The 17,812-nt window shown below is 46.1% G+C and overlaps 1 protein-coding gene across 2 annotated transcripts in view; it reads left to right on the top strand.

Moving 5' to 3' along the window:
• The window catches only part of CDH1 (cadherin 1), a 99,147-nt gene that overhangs the window by 62,271 nt on the left and 19,064 nt on the right, over positions 1 to 17,812 (top strand). Inside the window, exons 3-9 of one of the 2 annotated variants that reach the window (XM_055298419.2) lie at positions 4,216 to 4,439; positions 11,230 to 11,373; positions 11,499 to 11,654; positions 13,033 to 13,177; positions 14,547 to 14,722; positions 14,998 to 15,126; positions 16,184 to 16,366. In XM_055298419.2, coding sequence (XP_055154394.1) covers positions 4,216 to 4,439; positions 11,230 to 11,373; positions 11,499 to 11,654; positions 13,033 to 13,177; positions 14,547 to 14,722; positions 14,998 to 15,126; positions 16,184 to 16,366 — 1,157 coding nt within the window. The remainder of the gene's footprint in view (positions 1 to 4,215; positions 4,440 to 11,229; positions 11,374 to 11,498; positions 11,655 to 13,032; positions 13,178 to 14,546; positions 14,723 to 14,997; positions 15,127 to 16,183; positions 16,367 to 17,812) is intronic. The other variant, XM_055298421.2, reaches the window with a different exon arrangement.

The raw sequence follows: 17,812 nt of genomic DNA, 5'->3' as shown, positions 1-17,812 counted from the left end.
TTGTCTCAACTTTCACTGCCTAAATTTGGGAAGGCTGGAGAAAGGAATTCAGTGCAGCCCTCATTCCCTGTTTACATGACAAGCCCCTAAAGATGACCTAGTTGCCCCATTACTTCTGCTGGGGGTGGGGGAGGACTTTTTGAAGAGCATCTGGTTTTGCTAGTTTGAAAAGAAATTCCTATTTTAGACTTAAAAGGATGGTATCTGCCCATCCTTTAAGGACTTGGCATTCCTTCTTGATTCTTTCATCATCTTATGGCTCAGCTGTTCAGTTAACAAACACTTGTCTACCCAAATACACAGAAATAATAGTCATCTCTTCTACTTTCATTGCTTTTTAACTTAAAAAATGTCATCTCATTCACTGTCTTGGTCTTCACAAAACCCTAGAGGTAGGCTCAAACAGTGGTGATAACCTTTATGTTATAGTAGAGAAGGCCAAGGCCCATAGAGGTTTAGCAATTTGCTAAAGCCACCCAGCCAGAACATGGCAGAATCTGGGTTTATAATCCAGTCGCAGACCCTGGGTCCAGCCCCTTTTCCTTGTCTGTGTCTTCCCGTCATTTATTACGGCTCCCCCTGCTCACCACATCCTTCCCTTCAAGTTGCGGAAGTGAGTTGTAGACCCAGTCTAAGGGCTGAGAAGGTAGGGGTTGGGGCATGGTGGTGATTTTTTTTTTTTTTTTTTAACAAACTGGGAGGGAGGGTCAGGTGGGCGACTCTTTGAATGACACAGCTCCCTTCCTATGAATGAACTCTTCCTGGTTTGGTTGCTCAGTTTATTTGCCAGGTAGCAGACTCCCAGCTATTGCATGGGGTAGCCTCTGATCTCAGTCTTGGGATCCTAGCTTGGAGGCATAATCTTCCTTTTAAAAATAACCAAGGTTGGGGCCGGGTGTGGTGGCTCATTCATGTAATCCCAGCACTTTGGGAGGCCGAAGTGGGTGGATCACCTGAGGTCAGGAGTTTGAGACCAGCCTGGACAACATGGTGAAACCCTGTTTCTACAAAAACTACAAAAATTAGCCAGGTGTTGTGGCACATGCCTGTAATCCCAGCTACTCGGGAGGCTGAGGCAGGAGAATTGCTTGAACCCAGGAGGCGGAGGTTTCAGTGAGCCAAGATCGTGCCACTGCACTCCAGCCTGGCAACAGAGCGATACTCTGTCTCAAAAAATAATAATAATAATTAAAAAAAAAAAAAAAGGTTGGCCGGGCACACTGGCTCAACGCCTGTCATCCTAGCACTTTGGGAGGCCGAGGCAGGAAGACTGGTTGAGTCCAGGAGTTCAAGACCAGCCTGGGCAACATAACAAGACCCCATCTCTACGAAAAATATTATTTAAAAAAAAACAACCAAGGCCTTAATAGGGTCTCTCCAGAGAGAGGAAGAGCCAACCATGAGACTAACCCATGTTAAGGGCCTGTCTCAGCTCTGCCATTTAATAGTTACAGGATGTCAGGTAAATTTCTTAACCTCTGTGAGCCTCAGTGTCATCTTCAAAATGGAGAAAATCTGGTACTTCCCCTCTCACCCCCAAACGTGGTCTTATTTTTCTCTGGCAAGGGCAGGGCTGTTGGCTTCAGAAATGTTTGCAAGGGTGGCCCCTGGTGGAAGAAATGAGAACTGCTGCCCAGGCGTCAGGGATGGCTTCAGGGCTTTCTGGCAGAAACCTGATCCTCATGTCTAGCCTTGTAAGATAGGACGGCAGGAATTTTTATAAAAGAGCACTTGGATGAAATAGAAATTCCATCGGACAATTATTTGAAAGGGAGGAAAACAGGCCAAGCTGAGAGTTTCCTAGAATGAATGGTCTTATCGGCTGTTCCCCTCTGCCTGGAAGCTTCTTTGAGCCAGGCTTCTGCAAGGCTGGCTCCTTCAGGTCCCAGCTCAGATGGTCCTACCTCAGAAAGGCCTGCCCTCACCATGCAATAGATGTTACATCTTCAGCAAACTCCCTTCTCCTCTGCCACTCTTATATCACCCTCTTTTATTTTAATTTCTTTCTACCTATTACTTACCACTGCCTGAAATTTTAAGTTTCTGTCTTTGTCCATCTCTTCCTCAGTAGTGTAAGCTCAATGAGAGCAGAAACCTTAACTATCTTCATCACGATTTTGTCCTCACAGTCCAACAGTGTCTGGCATATAGCTTGATGGTTACCTATTTGAATGAGTCCTTTGAGATTCTAATGTATAGTGTAGATGCTTCAACCACAGCTTCTCCAGTTTTAGGGTATTAATACTTTTTAAAGTTTTGATTACTTTTATTTATTTTTTGAGATGGAGTGTCGCTCTGTTGCCCAGGCTGCAGTGCAGTGGCGCAATCTCAGCTCACTGCAACCTCCACCTTCCAGGTTCAAGAGATTCTCCTGCCTCAGCCTCCCAAGTGGCTGGAATTACAGGCGCCCGCCACTACGCCTGGCTAATTTTTTTTGTATTTTTAGTAGAGACAGGGTTTCGTCATGTTGGCCAGGCTGGTCTCAAACTCCTGACCTCAAGTGATCTGCCCACCTTGGCCTCTCAAAATGCTGGGGTTACAGGCATGAGCCACTGTGCCCAGACTTTTTTTTTTTTTTTTGAGACAGGGTCTCACTCTGTTGCCCAGGCTGGAGCGCAGTGGTGTAATCATGGCTCACTGCAGCCTCAATTTCCTGGGCTCAAGTGATCCTCCCATCTCATCTTCTCAAGTAGCTGGAACCACAGGTGTGCACCACCACGACCAGCTAATTTTATTTTATTTTTTTTTTGTAGAGATGGGGTCTCCTTATGTAGCTCAGGCTGGTCTCAAGTTCTTAGGCTCAAATAATCCACCTGCCTCAACCTCCCAAAGTGCTGGAATTACAGGCATAAGCCACTGTGCCTGAACGATATTAATACTTTTTAAAGTTTTAATACTTTAATAGCTATAGAGCTTTAAGTAGTTTTGTCTCTAAGCCACTGGTCATAACATTCTCCACCCAAGTAGTCCTTTTCTGTCTTTTGCATTTGTCTTGCTACCCTGCATGGTCAGGTTAAAGACTTTCCTGTGAAACCTTCACCATCTCTCTGACAGTGATCAATTGATCAGTTTCTCCTCTGTGCCCTAGGCTGCAAGTAGGTAACACCTCTTGGTTCCTCAGAAGATATTCATGTAATCAGCAGTCAGTAACTATTGACTTATCAGTGACTTTTGTGGAATACTCATGGGGGCTGAATCAATGATTAATCAAAGCCATATTTGTTTTAAAATTTGTATTTAACAAACTAATATAATGCTTGTTATGTGCAAGGTGCTGTCTATGTACCTTAAAACAATCGTAGTAGATAGTTACTATTGTTGCCACCATTCTGCAGATAGGTAGACTGAGGCACAGAGAGGTTAAGTAACTTGCCTGAAGTCACAGAGCTCATAAGTGGCAGAGCTGGGACTTAAACCAGGCAGTTTGGTCCAGAGTCTACTCTTAACCATTACTGCTTGCTGGCTCTCTCATTATCTGCCACTGTTGTTCTAAATGTAAATGGCTTATTTAAATGTAAATGGCTTCTCGCTGTACCTTAGGCACTAACTTCTGGGAACATAGGTCTTCAGTCCCAGTTATTTTAGTGATCTGTTCTCCTGCTGACTGGCAAGGGCCAATGGACAGAGCAGCCTCCTTTTTTTGTTGTTATTGAAAAAGAGAAATTACTTTCATCTTTTTTGAGTCTCCCTCTGTTGCCCAGGCAGGAGTGCAGTGGTGCGACCTTGGCTCACTGCAACCTTCGCCTCCCAGGTTCAAGCGATTCTCCTGCCTCAGCCTCCCGAGTAGCTGCGATTACAGGCACCTACCATCACGCCTGGCTAATTTTTGTATTTTTAGTAGAGATGGGGTTTCACCATGCTGGACCAGGCTGGTCTCAAGCTCCTGACCTCAAGTGACCCACCCACCTCAGCCTCCCAAAGTGCTGGGATTACAGACATGAGCCCCCACACCCAGCCGAGAAGTTACTTTCTAGACAAGATAATATTTTCAATTGACAAGAAGATGAGAAAGAAATCAGAGCACAAGGAAGTCATCCTGTAATTGTGAAAAACTAACGTTATGGTGATGGCTTTGTTGTTCTGTCACCGGATTGTGGTTTGTTTTGGTTGTGTTTGGTTTTGCGGGAGGCTTCCCACAAGTTCGCTCTTTGGAGAAGGAATGCTCTTGTCTTTCATCTGTCCAATTTCCTAATCTCTGTGATTTCTGCCCTGCAGTGAGTTTTGAAGATTGCACCGGTCGACAAAGGACAGCCTATTTTTCCCTCGACACCCGATTCAAAGTGGGCACAGATGGTGTGATTACAGTCAAAAGGCCTTTACAGTTTCATAACCCACAGATCCATTTCTTGGTCTACGCCTGGGACTCCACCTACAGAAAGTTTTCCACCAAAGTCACGCTGAATACAGTGGGGCACCACCATCGCCCCCCGCCCCATCAGGTATGTTGGCATTTTTCTGAGAAGTTCGCTGTTGTTTTAGTGCACTGTCTAATCCAGGTTTCTCAGCCTTGGTACCATTGACATTTTGGGCTGGATGATTTTGAGTTGTAGGGGTTGTCCTGTGCACTATGTAGGATGTTTAGCAAGTATCCCTGGCCTTAACTGGTTAGACACCAGTAGCACTTCCACCAGTTGTGACAACCCAAAGTATCTCCACATGTTGCCCATGGCCTCTGGGGGGACAAATCAGCCTGAGTTGAGGGCTCTTGGTCTAACTGAATGATTCTTGCTGGAGTTTTTGGGGTGTGGGGATCAGGTAGTGTGCAAGAGTGGTAAAGGCCTGGACACCGTCTGGGACTGAGTCTCAGCTGTGCCATTTGCTACTTGGTTAATGTTGGAGGAGTTACACCACCTCTCTATGCTTGAGCTTCCTCATCTGTAAAATGGAGACAATAGTGAGGATGGAATTAATACGTGTGAAATGCTAAAAATACTCAAGGCATATTTAGTCATTGTTAGCTGTCTTTACCACTCCCCTCCTGGGGGAAGAAGACTGAATGAAAACTGGATTCTTCTTCTCTCTCTCTCTCTCTTTTTTTTTTTTTAAGACATAGTCTCACTCCATGGCCCAGGCTGGAGTGCAGTGGCGTGACCAACAGCAACCTCCACCTTCCCAGTTCAAGTGATTCTCCTGCCTCAACTTCCTGAGTAGCTGGGATTACAGGCATCCACCACCACACCCGGCTAATTTTTGTATTTTTAGTAGAGGCAGGGTTTCACCATGTTGGCAAGGCTGGTCTCGAATTCCTGACCTCAATTGATCTGTCTGCCTTGGCCTCCCAAAGTGCTGGGATTACAGGAGTGAGCCACCATGCCTGGCCGAGTGTGGGTTCTCTGATCATTTTGCTTTTTGTGCTTCCAGTAAGAAGAGTCTTGGCAAAGAAGGAGAAGAACCAGTGGGCAGCTCTTACCCCATTAGACTATAACCTCCACAAGACCCTTTCCCATTGTATTTGCAGTGCCTGGCCTTAGGTCCGGCCCATACCAGGAACAGACAAACAGATGAATTGGCCATGAATGGAAGGATGGATGGATGTCTGCCTAGGTTCTTAGCAGGAATGTTTCTAGGGGTTGTTACTCGAAGCCAGTTTCTCAAGTGCTCCCGTGGTGCTTCCTACCGAAATGTCTCTCTGGGGGATATTCTGGTTGTGTCCTGCTTACTGCTTTGGAAGTGTGGAATGTGTTGTAAGTGCCAGGGCCAGTAACATCTTCTTTTCTCCCTGAAGACTCTTGATACTCTTGGAACTTAATGGTCTTCCTGATCTGATTTTTCTCCCTGGTGTAATTAGACCAGAAAAATGAGGAATCTAATACTATAGGACTATATTAACATAGCTCCTTGACTCAGTCTCCAAGGGATGCCATCATTCATGTGAAAAAAATTCAGCACAGTGAATCCTTGCCAGGCAGCTGTGTGTGGAAGCCTCTTATGATCCAGAGACAGTTTTATTTTTTTAGAGACAGAGTCTTGCTCTGTCTCCCAGGCTGGAGGGCAGTGGTGCAATTTTGGCTCATGGCAACTTCTGCCTCCCGGGTTCAAACAATTCTTCTGCCTCAGTCTCTCAAGTAGCTGGGATTACAGGCACCCGCCACCATGCCTGGCTAATTTTTGTATTTTTAGTAGAGATGGGTTTCACCATGTTGGCCAGGCTGGTCTCGAACTCCTGACCTCAAGTGATCTGCCCACCTCAGCCTCCCAAAGTGCTGGGATTATAGGTTTGAGCCACTGCGCCTGGCTGCAGGGACAGTTTTGAGCTTGGGTCTTCAACTTTTCTTTCACATCTCTTGAACTTTGTCTCTGCCTCCATGTCTGCTGTATCAGGATTAGGTTCAAGTACATGTTATATAAATCTCCCAGTTGTCGTGGTTTATGTCGTGGTTTATTCTTCAAGTTAAGGAAGCCCTAGGGTAAGCTGTGCCCAGTATGGAGACTTGATAGTCATCAAGAGCCCAGGTTCCCCCTTTCCTTTTTGCTCTGTCATCCTCAGCACATGACTTCATCCTCAAGGAGACCTCATGATCCCAGATGGTGGCTGGAGCTTGTCATCATGTCTTTTTTTATTTTTTTAATCATGTCTTTATTCTAAGCAATAAGAAGGAGAAAGGAGTAGCATAAAAATTCATTACTTAGTTATCTGTCTGCCTTTTTTTTTTTTTTTTTTTTTGAGATGGAGTCTCGCTCTGTCACCCAGGCTGGAGTGCAGTAGCGCGATTTCAGCTCACTGCAAGCTCCACCTCCCAGGTTCACGCTATTCTCCTGCCTCAGCCTCCTGAGTAGCTGGGACTACAGGCACCCGCCGCCATGCCCGGCTTATTTTTTGTATTTTTAGTAGAAACAGGGTTTCACCGTGTTGGCCAGGATGATCTCGATCTCCTGACCTCGTGATCTGCCTGCCTCGGCCTCCCGAAGTGCTGGGATTACAGGTGTGAGCCACCGCGCCCGGCCTTGTCTGCCTTTTAAGAAACCTTTGTGGAATTCTTTTTTTTTTTTTTTTTTTGAGACAAGTCTCGCTCTGTCACCCAGGCTGGAGTGCAGTGGCGCGATCTTGGCTCACTGCAACCTCCGCCTCCCGGGTTCAAGCAATTCTCTGCCTCAGCCTCCTGAGTGGCTGGGATTACAGGTGCCCACCACCAAGCCCAGCTTATTTTTTTGTATTTTTAGTAGAGACGAGGTTTCACCATCTTGGCCAGGCTGGTCTTGAACTCCTGACCTTGTGATCCACCCGCCTCAGCCTCCCAAAGCGCTGGGATTACAGGCGTGAGCCACCGCGCCCAGCCCAACCTTTGTGGAATTCTCCACAAGCAACACTTGAGAAACACTGGCCACAACTTAGCCTCATGAGCACATCAGGCTGCACGTGCAATGTAGGGAATGTAGTCTTTTATATGAATACATTTCTGGAATGTATATTCCAGAATTACAAAATTGAGATATATATTGGAGAGATAGGTTTTTATTTTGTTTTCAATCAGAAACAAAGAGTGGATATTGGGTGGTAGGTAGCAGATTATGCCTCAGCTGGTTTGAGATTCACCTTGGTTTGTCTCTATAGTTCAAAGGATCCTTCTGGAACCAGGTGGTACTGTAATTAGATGGCAGTCTTACCTCGCTTTCATTATATATTTATTAATTTTTAACTTTTTTAAGAAACAACATATCCAGGTAACAAAATCTTTTTTTTTTTTTGGAGACAGAGTTTGCTCTGTCACCCAGGCTGGAGTGCAGTGGCGGGAACACAACTCACTGCAGCCTTGACCTCCCAGGCTCAAGTAATCCTCCTGCCTCAATCTTCCATGTAGCTGGGACACAGGGTGCACCATGATGCCCGGCTAATTTTTTTTTTTTTTTTTTTGTAGAGATAGGGTCTCACCTTGTTGCACAGGCTCAAAATCTCTCAATTTGTATAAGAATAGATCTTAGTCTCTAGTTCTTTTATGTTATTTGGGTGAGTTTTCTCAGTCTGGCATCTTTCCTTTCTTTTCTTTTTTATTTTTACTTTTCTTTTCTTCCCCTTCCCCTTCCCTTCCGTTTGTGATTTTAGTAGAGACAGGGTTTTACCATGTTGGCCAGGCTGGTCTCGAACTCCTGACCTCAAGCAATCCACCTGCCTCGGCCTCCCAAAGTGCTGGGATTACAGGCGTGAGCCACCGCACCCCCCCCCCCGGTATCCTATTTTTCTGAGGGATCAGTTCCATGTGCAGTGTTTTCAGGCATGACTCTCTTTCATTTCACGCATGAAAATGTTAGTGTGATGTTTTGCCAGCACAGTGTTCATCTTTATTCATTCTCTGAAAATATTCCATAGTCCTGATGTCAGCAAGGCATGCATGTTCCTTTCCTTTCAATGTGATGATAACTGGGTTTGCATTCATCCATCAGTGCCCATGTGCTCACCATGGCTGTGCAAGGTGGCCAGTTTTTGTTGTTGTTTTGTTTGTTTGTTTTTTTTTTTTTGAAACAGAGTTTCACTCTTGTCACCCAGGCTAGAGTGCAATGGCACAATCTCAGGTCACTGCAACCTCCACCTCCTGGGTTCAAGCAATTCTTCTGCCTCAGCCCCTCCAGTAGCTGGGATTACAGGTGTGCGCCACCACACCCGGCTAATTTTTGTAATATTAGTAGAGACGGGATTTCACCATGTCGGCCAGGCTGGTCTCGAGCTCACCTCAGGTGATCCACCTGCCTCGGCCTCCCAAAGGAAAAAGCCTGCTGGGATTACAGGCATGAGCCACCACGCCTGGCCAAGATGGCTGTTGTAAGCCTTAGGATACAGTGGTTTTTCTGGAATTGGTTTTTGTTTTTGTTTTTGAGACAGAGTCTCGCTCTGTTTCCCAGGTTGGAGTGCAGTGACACAATCTCAGCTCACTACAACTTCCGCTTCCCAGATTCAAGCTATTTTCTTGCCTCAGCCTCCTGAGTAGCTTGAATTACAGGCACATGCCACCATGCCTGGCTAATTTTTGTGTATTTATTTATTTATTTTTGAGGCAGAATCTCTCTCTGTCATCCAGGCTGGAGTGCAGTGGCATGATCTCAGCTCACTGCAACCTCTGCCTCCCGGGTTCAAGTGGTTCTCATGCCTCAGCCTCCCAAGTAGTTGGGACCTCATGTGCGCCACCATGCCTGGCTAATTTTTGTACTTTTAGTAGAGGTGGGGTTTTGGTACGCTGGCCAAGCTGATCCCAAACTCCTGACCTCAAGTGATCTGCCCGCCTTAGCCTCCCAAAGTGCTGGGATTGCAGGTGTGAGCCACCATGCCTGGCCCAGGATACAGTGTTGATGGTCAGTTTTTTATTTTGTTCGTGTGCTGGGGTCAAATCTCAATAAAACCATAACTCAGTGTTTTCCAACCAGTCCAACCATCATCTCCATCATTACCTTTATTGAGCACTTACTATGTTTCAGGCACTGTTCACAGTACTTTAAATGTGCAATACCAGCATCTCATTTAATCCTTCCAAGAATTATATGAGATAGGTTCTAATATTATCCCCATTTCAGACATTAGGAAGCTGTAGTACAGAGAAATTAAGTAATATCTTCCTGGGGCAAGGAGGTACCATCATAAGGATTCAAAGCCAGGCAGTCTAGCTCCAGAGCCTGCCCTTGGCGCAGGCTGGGCTGCCTCTCTAGGAGACAAACACCGGATGTAGAGGGCAGAGAGCGTAGGTATGTACGCATGTGTGCACATGTGGCCAGTGTGCAGCTTTGAGGAAGGGTTCTGTGATGATACCTGGTCATGTCTCACATGTATCTGGTGCATCTTCAATCTTAAAGCCAGAAAATAGAGCTGAACTCAAACTTGGCAAGCAATGATCAGTGACTGTGAGTTTTTATGTGGAGGGTGAGAGATAGAATTTTCCCTTGGAAACTTTGCTGTGTTACCAGTAATCACTTTAAAACACTTAAACAATTTGGCAAATATTTTCCTTCCATTTTCAACTCTCTTATTTCCCTGCATGTGCATAAAGTTATCTTTATTGCATATGAAAACTGTTCAATACAAGTCTCAAAGGGTGTTTTTGGCTTCTATCCCAACAGCTTCTATTAGAACAAATGGAAACCATATAGATATAATGATACAGTGAGATGAAGAGATTTATATTGATCACAAAGTAGTTCTTAGTACCAGTTCTCAAAATCTACTTGTTTTGGGATAACTCCACTTTGAGGACCTATGTCCCCAAGAAAAACATAAAAGAGGCTTGGTGCAGTGACTCACATCTGTAATCCCAGCAAATAGGGAAGCCAAAGCAGGAGAATCACTTGAGCCCAGGAGTTCAACACTAGTCTGGGCAAGATGGCAAGACCCTGCCTCTACAAAAATTAAAAAAATTTAAAAAATTAGGTGCACGTGGTGGTGCATGCCTGTAGTTCCAGCTACTTGGTAGGCTGAGGTCAGAGGCTCACCTGAGCTCAGGAGTTCAAGGCTGCAGTGAGCTTTGATCACTTCACTGCACTCCAGCCTGGGTGACAGAGCAAGACCCTGTCTCTATTTGAAAAAAGAAAAGAAATCGAAAACCCAAATATTCAGTTGTTGAGTAAGCTCTGATATTAAATCATCAGAGTATAATGTTGCTATTAAAAATTACATTGTGGGCTGGGTGTGGTGGCTCATACCTGTAATCCCAGCATTTTGGGAGGCCAAATTGCTTAAGCTCACAAGTTCGAGACCAGCCTGGGTAACATGGCAAAACCCTACGTCTACTAAAGATACAAAAATTAGTAAGGCATGGTGGTGCACACCTGTAGTCCCCAGCTACTCAGGAGGCTGAGATGGAAGGGATGGCTTGAGCCTGGGAGGCAGAGGTTGCAGTGAGACAAGATCTTGCCACTGTACCCCAGCCTCAGTGATAGAGCCAGATCTTGTCTCAAAAAAATAAAAATAAAATGAGATTATGAAGGCTTGAAACAACTTGTAAATTATAATATCAAACCCTGAAACCAATACTTGTGTATGCATGATGATTATTTGAGCTCTGGACACTAAGAAAGATAAAAAGAGAATGCAGTCTTTACGATATAGCGAAGGGGCTCATTGGTTTTTGTTTTGACTGGTCATTTTGGTGGATATATATAATTTGTCATTGATAAGAGAATGTGTCATTAAATTCAAACTGTACACTGCCCACGGAAGGCTGGGGACACTGTCTGGCTAGGTTGGACTGTTAGACCCGTAGTATCCATCCTGAATTGTCTCATCTTGTTCCTCATCTTCTTTCCTTTTAGGCCTCTGTTTCTGGAATCCAAGCAGAATTGCTCACATTTCCCAACTCCTCTCCTGGCCTCAGAAGACAGAAGAGAGACTGGGTTATTCCTCCCATCAGCTGCCCAGAAAATGAAAAAGGCCCATTTCCTAAAAACCTGGTTCAGGTAGAGAAAGAAGTTCTCTATTTTTCTGGGAGGGATTTGGCAGAGAAGTACCAAGGAGTGAAAGGGAAAAGACCCAATGTTGGGATCCTTCTTTACTAATTCTTTTTCTTTCATTTTGTCTTCAGATCAAATCCAACAAAGACAAAGAAGGCAAGGTTTTCTACAGCATCACTGGCCAAGGAGCTGACACACCCCCTGTTGGTGTCTTTATTATTGAAAGAGAAACAGGATGGCTGAAGGTGACAGAGCCTCTGGATAGAGAACACATTGCCACATACACTGTAAGTATCTCTTAGAAGCTTGTTGACACTGGGGTAACATCCACCTGGGATTTTTTGGTCAACCCATACTGGATCCCCAGATCAGAGGCTCTGAACACATGAGGAGCTTAACTTGACACCTCTTGACCTGTTGCTAAGGAGAAATGACGGGAGACGGTGGGACAGTTTGGGGTTGTTAATTTTTCTCCTTGTCAGGAAGAAAGGAAGGAGAATCCCCATGCATCCTCATACAACCAGGACAAATTTAGACCCAAGATGTCAACCTGTTCTTGGGGCTGGAAGTCCCTGACCTAAAGGAATAGGACAGTGATGATATAAGGGAGCAAAACTCATTTCTTGGGCTTGGGAGCAGCAAGCTTAGGAAAACCAAGAGGTCTTTTTTTTTTTTTTTTGAGATAGAGTTTCGCTCTGTCACCCAGGCTGGAATGCAATGATGTGATCTCAGCTTACCACAACCTCCACTTCCCGGGTTCAAGTGATTCTCCTGCTTCAGCCTCCCGAGTAGCTGGATTATAGGCAGCTGCCATCACGCCCAGCTAATTTTTTTGTGTTTTTAGTAGACATGGGGTTTTACCATGTTGACCAGAGTGGTCTCAAACTCCTGAACTCAAGCGATTCACACTACTTGGCCTCCCAAAGTGCTGAGATTACAGGAGTAAGCCACCGCGCCCGGCCTCCAAGAGGTCATTTTTTTTGTTTTTTTGTTTTGGATATTTGTTTTTTTGAGACAGGGTCTACCTGTGTCACTCAGGCTGGAGTGTAGTGGTACAATCATAGCTCACTGCAGCCTGGACCTTCTGGGCCCAAGCGACACTCCCACCTCATCTGCCTGAGTAGCTGAGACTAAAGGCTCAGGCCACCACACCCAGCTAATTTTTGTATTTTTTGTAGAAACAAGATCTTGCTAATGTTGCCCAGGTTGGTCTTGAAATCTTGAGCTCAAGCAATCTGCCCACCTTGGCCTCCCAAAGTGCTGAGATTACGTGAATCACCATGCCTGGCCAGGAAGTCATATATTGATACCAAATTCAGAAATATCTGGGGGAAATGCTAGACTAGAAGGACCAGAGCAAGTTTCACCCGGCATGGAATAAGAGTTTTTCAGGCCCCCACCTGTGTCTCTAGGTCTGATGCCCTGGTCCTCATGTGGGAAATGGGAGGTCTGAGCCAGTGGGGGTGTTCTCCAGCCCATGGGTCTTACCTTGTTATGATCTCACTAAAGCAGCAGCAGCACATGTGTGAGAAAAGTCACCCACTGGGGGTCTCAGAGCGTGGGAAGGTGTGGCAGCCGGGGGAGAGCACTGTGCTCTGGCCGGGCCCCTTCTCCCACATTTTCTTCCTCATCAGAACTCAGGTCACCCTCACTTGGTTGTTTCAGCTCTTCTCTCATGCTGTGTCATCCAACGGGAATGCAGTTGAGGACCCAATGGAGATTGTGATCACGGTGACCGATCAGAATGACAACAAGCCCGAATTCACCCAGGAGGTCTTTAAGGGGTCTGTCATGGAAGGTGCTCTTCCAGGTATATCCACTAATGAGAATCTGAATACCCAGAGAGACTCTTAGGTTCTTTGGACCCCAAAGTGTTGTCCAACCCCAAAGGTTGTGTAACTAAAGCTGATCCTTCCTATGGACAGAACTTCTTGGCAAGCCATTGTTGTGTTATATGCTTGTGTATAACAGTCTACCTGTGGAAACATATAAAATAGGGAGAGTTTAAGAACAATCTTCCCTTTTTTATTATTAAAATTTTTTTTTTAGGCTGGGCATGGTGGCTCATGCCTATAATCCCAGCACTTTGGGAGGCCAAGGCGGGTGGGTCACCTGTGGTCAGGAGTTCAAGACCAGCCTGACCAACATGGTGAAACCTCGTCTCTACTAAAAATACAAAAAAATTAGCCGGGCGTGGTGGTGGGTGCCTGTAATCCCAGCTACTTGGTAGGCTGAGGCAGGAGAATTGCTTGAACCCGGGAGGCAGAGGTTGCAGTGAGCTGAGATCACACCACTGCACTCCAGCCTGGGTGACAGATCCAGACTCTGTCTCAAAAAAAAAAAAAAAAAATTTTTTTTTTTTTTAGGGACCGGGTCTTGCTTTGTTGTCCAGGCTACTTTCAAACTCCTGGCCCCAAGCAATCCTCCCACCTCAGCCTCACAAGCTGCTAAGATTATAGGCATGAGCTACTATACGTGGCTAAGAACAACCTTCCTAATTAAGGAACAGATCTTTGCCAGTACCTTAAAGCCCTAAACAATCCCTCTTGGTCACATTCTTTTCTCTCCTCCATAAAGATAACCACATCCTAGGCTGGGCGCGGTGGCTCACACCTGTAATCCCAGCACTTGGGGAGGCCAAGGTGGGCAAATCACTTGAGGTCAAGAGTTCGAGACCAGCCTGACCAACATGGAGAAACCCTGTCTCTACTAAAAATACAAAATTAGCTGGGCGTGGCGATGCATGCCTATAATCCCAGATACTTGGGAGGCTGAGGCAGGAGAATCGCTTGAACCTGGGAGGCAGAGATTGCGGTGAGCTGAGTTTGCGCCATTGCATTTCAGCCTGGGCAACAGGAGCAAAACTCTCATCTCAAAAAAAAAAAAAAAAAAAAGATAACCACACCCTGACTTTTGTGGTAATCGTTCCCTTTCTTTTCTTTATTACCATTTGTGTATTTATACCTGGATAATAAGTTGATAGTTTGTTCAAACTTAGAAAGTTTGAGCTTTCTTCCTCCCCTAGCACTTTGGTAAGAATTCTAGGAATTAGGGAACTCTGACATGGTACCACCCCCATGTCCCCTCCTTTATCCCTCAGGGCAGAATTGGATTAAGCAGTATTGACCCGGTCCCAAAGTACAGCTTGTCTAAACCGTCCTCTCCTTGAACTCTTCCAGGGACCTCTGTGATGGAGGTCACAGCCACAGACGCAGACGATGATGTGAACACTTACAATGCCGCCATCGCTTACACCATCCTCAGCCAAGATCCTGAGCTGCCTGACAAAAATATGTTCACCATTAACAAGAACACAGGAGTCATCAGTGTGGTCACCACTGGGCTGGACCGAGAGGTCAGGGGTCAGGAGGATCCAGAGGGTGTGGAGGACAAATGTGTATTAGCCCAATCCCGTGGACAAAGCAAAATCCTGCTAGGCCAGTTGTCAGTTAATACAGTGATGGTCTGAGCTTTGCATCTAAGCTTCTGCCCAGAGGTTCCATGTGTAGAAGACAGGCAGGCTGGCATGAAGCAGATGGTTAAATATTCTGGTTCCATGTGTTGGGCTGGGCTAGGCCAAAGGTGGCTAGTGTTCCTGGTCCTGACTTGGTTGTGTCGATCTCTCTGCAGAGTTTCCCTACGTATACCCTGGTGGTTCAAGCTGCTGACCTTCAAGGTGATGGGTTAAGCACAACAGCAACAGCTGTGATCACAGTCACTGACACCAACGATAACCCTCCCATCTTCAATCCCACCACGGTAATTCTATAACTCCTTAGAGGGTTTCCAAAGAAAGGTCTTTTGTTGTTCATGAACTAAATTTCACCACTGCTCATGGGCGAAGTCTTTGAAAACTCTCTCCAGACTAGCGAATGTTAACTTTAAACTTAAAAGCAAGCATCTTGAGATGGCAGTTGTCTTTTGGCATCTTTTTTCCACCCTTGGCCTAGGGCCAATTGGCGCAAGATTGCGAAGTTGCAAAAAGCACCTACTGATTTCATAGTAGCCTTATATGGTACATTTTTATAGCAAATATTACCGGGTTTCATTTCTTTATTGAACAAATATTTTCTAAGTTTATATTAGGCACTGTGTTAGACACTGGAGAGACCATCACACACAAAGAGATTCCATTCTCATGGTGTTTCTAGTATAGCTAGGAAGACATCTTATGAGAATTATCGAACGCCAAGGATGTTACATGCGTTCAAGGGGAAGGTATTGAGAACCAAGTAGGGGAAGTTTAAATCATCCTGTATAATGGCCAGGCGTGGTGGCTCACAGCTGTAATCTAGCAAGTTGGGAGGCCAAGGCTGGTGGATCCCTTGAGAATGGAGTTTGAGACCAGCCTGGCCAATGTGGCGAAACCCTGTCTCCACTAAAAATACAAAAATTAGCCGGGCATGGTGGTGCATGCTTGTAATCCCAGCTACTCGGGCGTCTGAGGCATGAGAGTTGCTTGAACCCAGGAGGCGGAGGCTGCAGTGAGCTGAGATTGTAGCATTGCACCCCAGTGTGCCCATTGCCTGGCCTCTCCTTGTCACATCTTCTCCTTGAAGCTTGCTTTCAGTTAGCCAGGTGTGGTGGCACATGCCTGTGGTCCCAGCTACTCTGGAGGCTGAGGTGGGAGGATTGCTTGAGCCCAGGAGGTTGAGGCTACAGTGAGCCATGATCGCTCCAATACACTCCAGCCTGGTGACAGTGAGATCCTGTCTCAAAAAAAACAACAAAAAAAGAGGATTCATTTAGCGCCCTGAGACTCAGCTTTGCTAGCAGTCTTGGTACTTTGTAAATGACATGTCTCTTTGCTCTGCAGTACAAGGGTCAGGTGCCTGAGAACGAGGCTAATGTCGTAATCACCACACTGAAAGTGACTGATGCTGATGCCCCCAATACCCCAGCGTGGGAGGCTGTATACACCATATTGAATGATAATGATGGACAATTTGTCGTCACCACAAATCCAGCGAACAACGATGGCATTTTGAAAACAGCAAAGGTTTGTATGGTACCTGGCAAGATGCAGAAACTGGCATCCTCGCAGCTGTTCATGCCCTTGTCCCCTGGTACCTTCTTAGAAGTAAATTGGCTTTGGCAAGGGGACAGGGTGACTTTCCCAGATTCTAGTGGACCATGTGGGGTTTGCAGTGGCTCTTCCTGCTCATGTAAGAAATCAAGAAACTGGGCTGGGTGTGGTGGCTCACGCCTGTAATCCCAGCACTTTGGGACGCCCAGGCAGGCGGATCATGAGGTCAGGAGTTTGAGTCTCTGCTAAAAATACAAAAATTAGCCGGGCATGGTGGCATGTGCCTGTAATCTCAGCTACTAGGGAGACTGAGGCAGGAGAATTGCTTGAACCTGGGAGGTGGAGGTTGCAGTGAGCCAAGATCGTGCCACTGCACTCCAGCTCTGGGTGACAGAGCAAGACTCAGTCTCGGGGGATGGGCGGGGAAAAGGAGGCCGGGCGCGGTGGCTCACGCCTGTAATCCTAGCACTTTGGGAGGCCAAGGTGGGCAGATCACAAGGTCAAAAGATGAAGACCATCCTGACCAACATGGTGAAACCCCATCTCTACTAAAAATACAAAAATTAGCTGGGCATGGTGGCACGCACCTATAGTCCCAGCTACTAGGGAGGCTGAGGCAGAAGAATCGCTTGAACCTGGGAGACGGAGGTTGCAGTGAGCCGTGATCATGCCACTGCACTCCAGCCTGGCAACAGAGTGAGACTTCGTCTCAAAAAAAAGAAATCAAGAAGCTAAGGCTTCTTGATGGCTCATGGTGGCTCATGCCTGTAATCCCAGCACTTTGGGAGGCCGAGGCGGGCAGATCACCTGAGGTCAGGAGTTTGGGATCAGCCTGGCCAACATGGTGAAACCCTGTCTCTACCAAAAATACAAAAATTAACCAGGCATGGTGGTGCACACTTGTAATCCCGGCTGCTTGGGAGGCTGAAGCAGGAGAATCACTTGAGCCCGGAAGACAGAGGTTGTAGTGAGCCAAGATCGCGCCACTGCACTCTGGCCCTGGCAACAGAGTGAGACTCTGTCTGAAAAAGAAAAAAAAAAAAGAAAGAAATCAAGAAGCTCTTACACAGGATCCTGAAATTGAAAAAGAAGTACTATCTGCTTTAATAGGCTCTTTCCCAGAAACATTCTCCTTCCCTTAGCTCTTTCCATTTTGCAATGAGAGGGAAAATGATTTACTGGTCTCTGCTCTTGTGCTGGTTTATTTTAGAAGTGGGGCAGATATGGTTGTTTTTGAAAAATGTCCTAGAAACTTGGAAACTAGCCAAGCGCAGTAGTGCATGGCGGTGGGCCCAACTACTTGGGTGGCTGAGGTGGGAGAATCACTTGAGCCCAGGGGGTTGAAGCTGCACTCAGCTATGATCATGCCACTGTACTCCAACCTGGGCAATAGAACGAGACTCCATCTCTTTAAAAAAA

This window comes from Symphalangus syndactylus, chromosome 11, assembly GCF_028878055.3.
Source record: "Symphalangus syndactylus isolate Jambi chromosome 11, NHGRI_mSymSyn1-v2.1_pri, whole genome shotgun sequence".
Classification (NCBI taxonomy): Eukaryota; Metazoa; Chordata; class Mammalia; order Primates; family Hylobatidae; genus Symphalangus; species Symphalangus syndactylus.
Note: the sequence above shows the minus strand (reverse complement) of the source record. Positions and strands in the feature narration are given on the sequence as shown.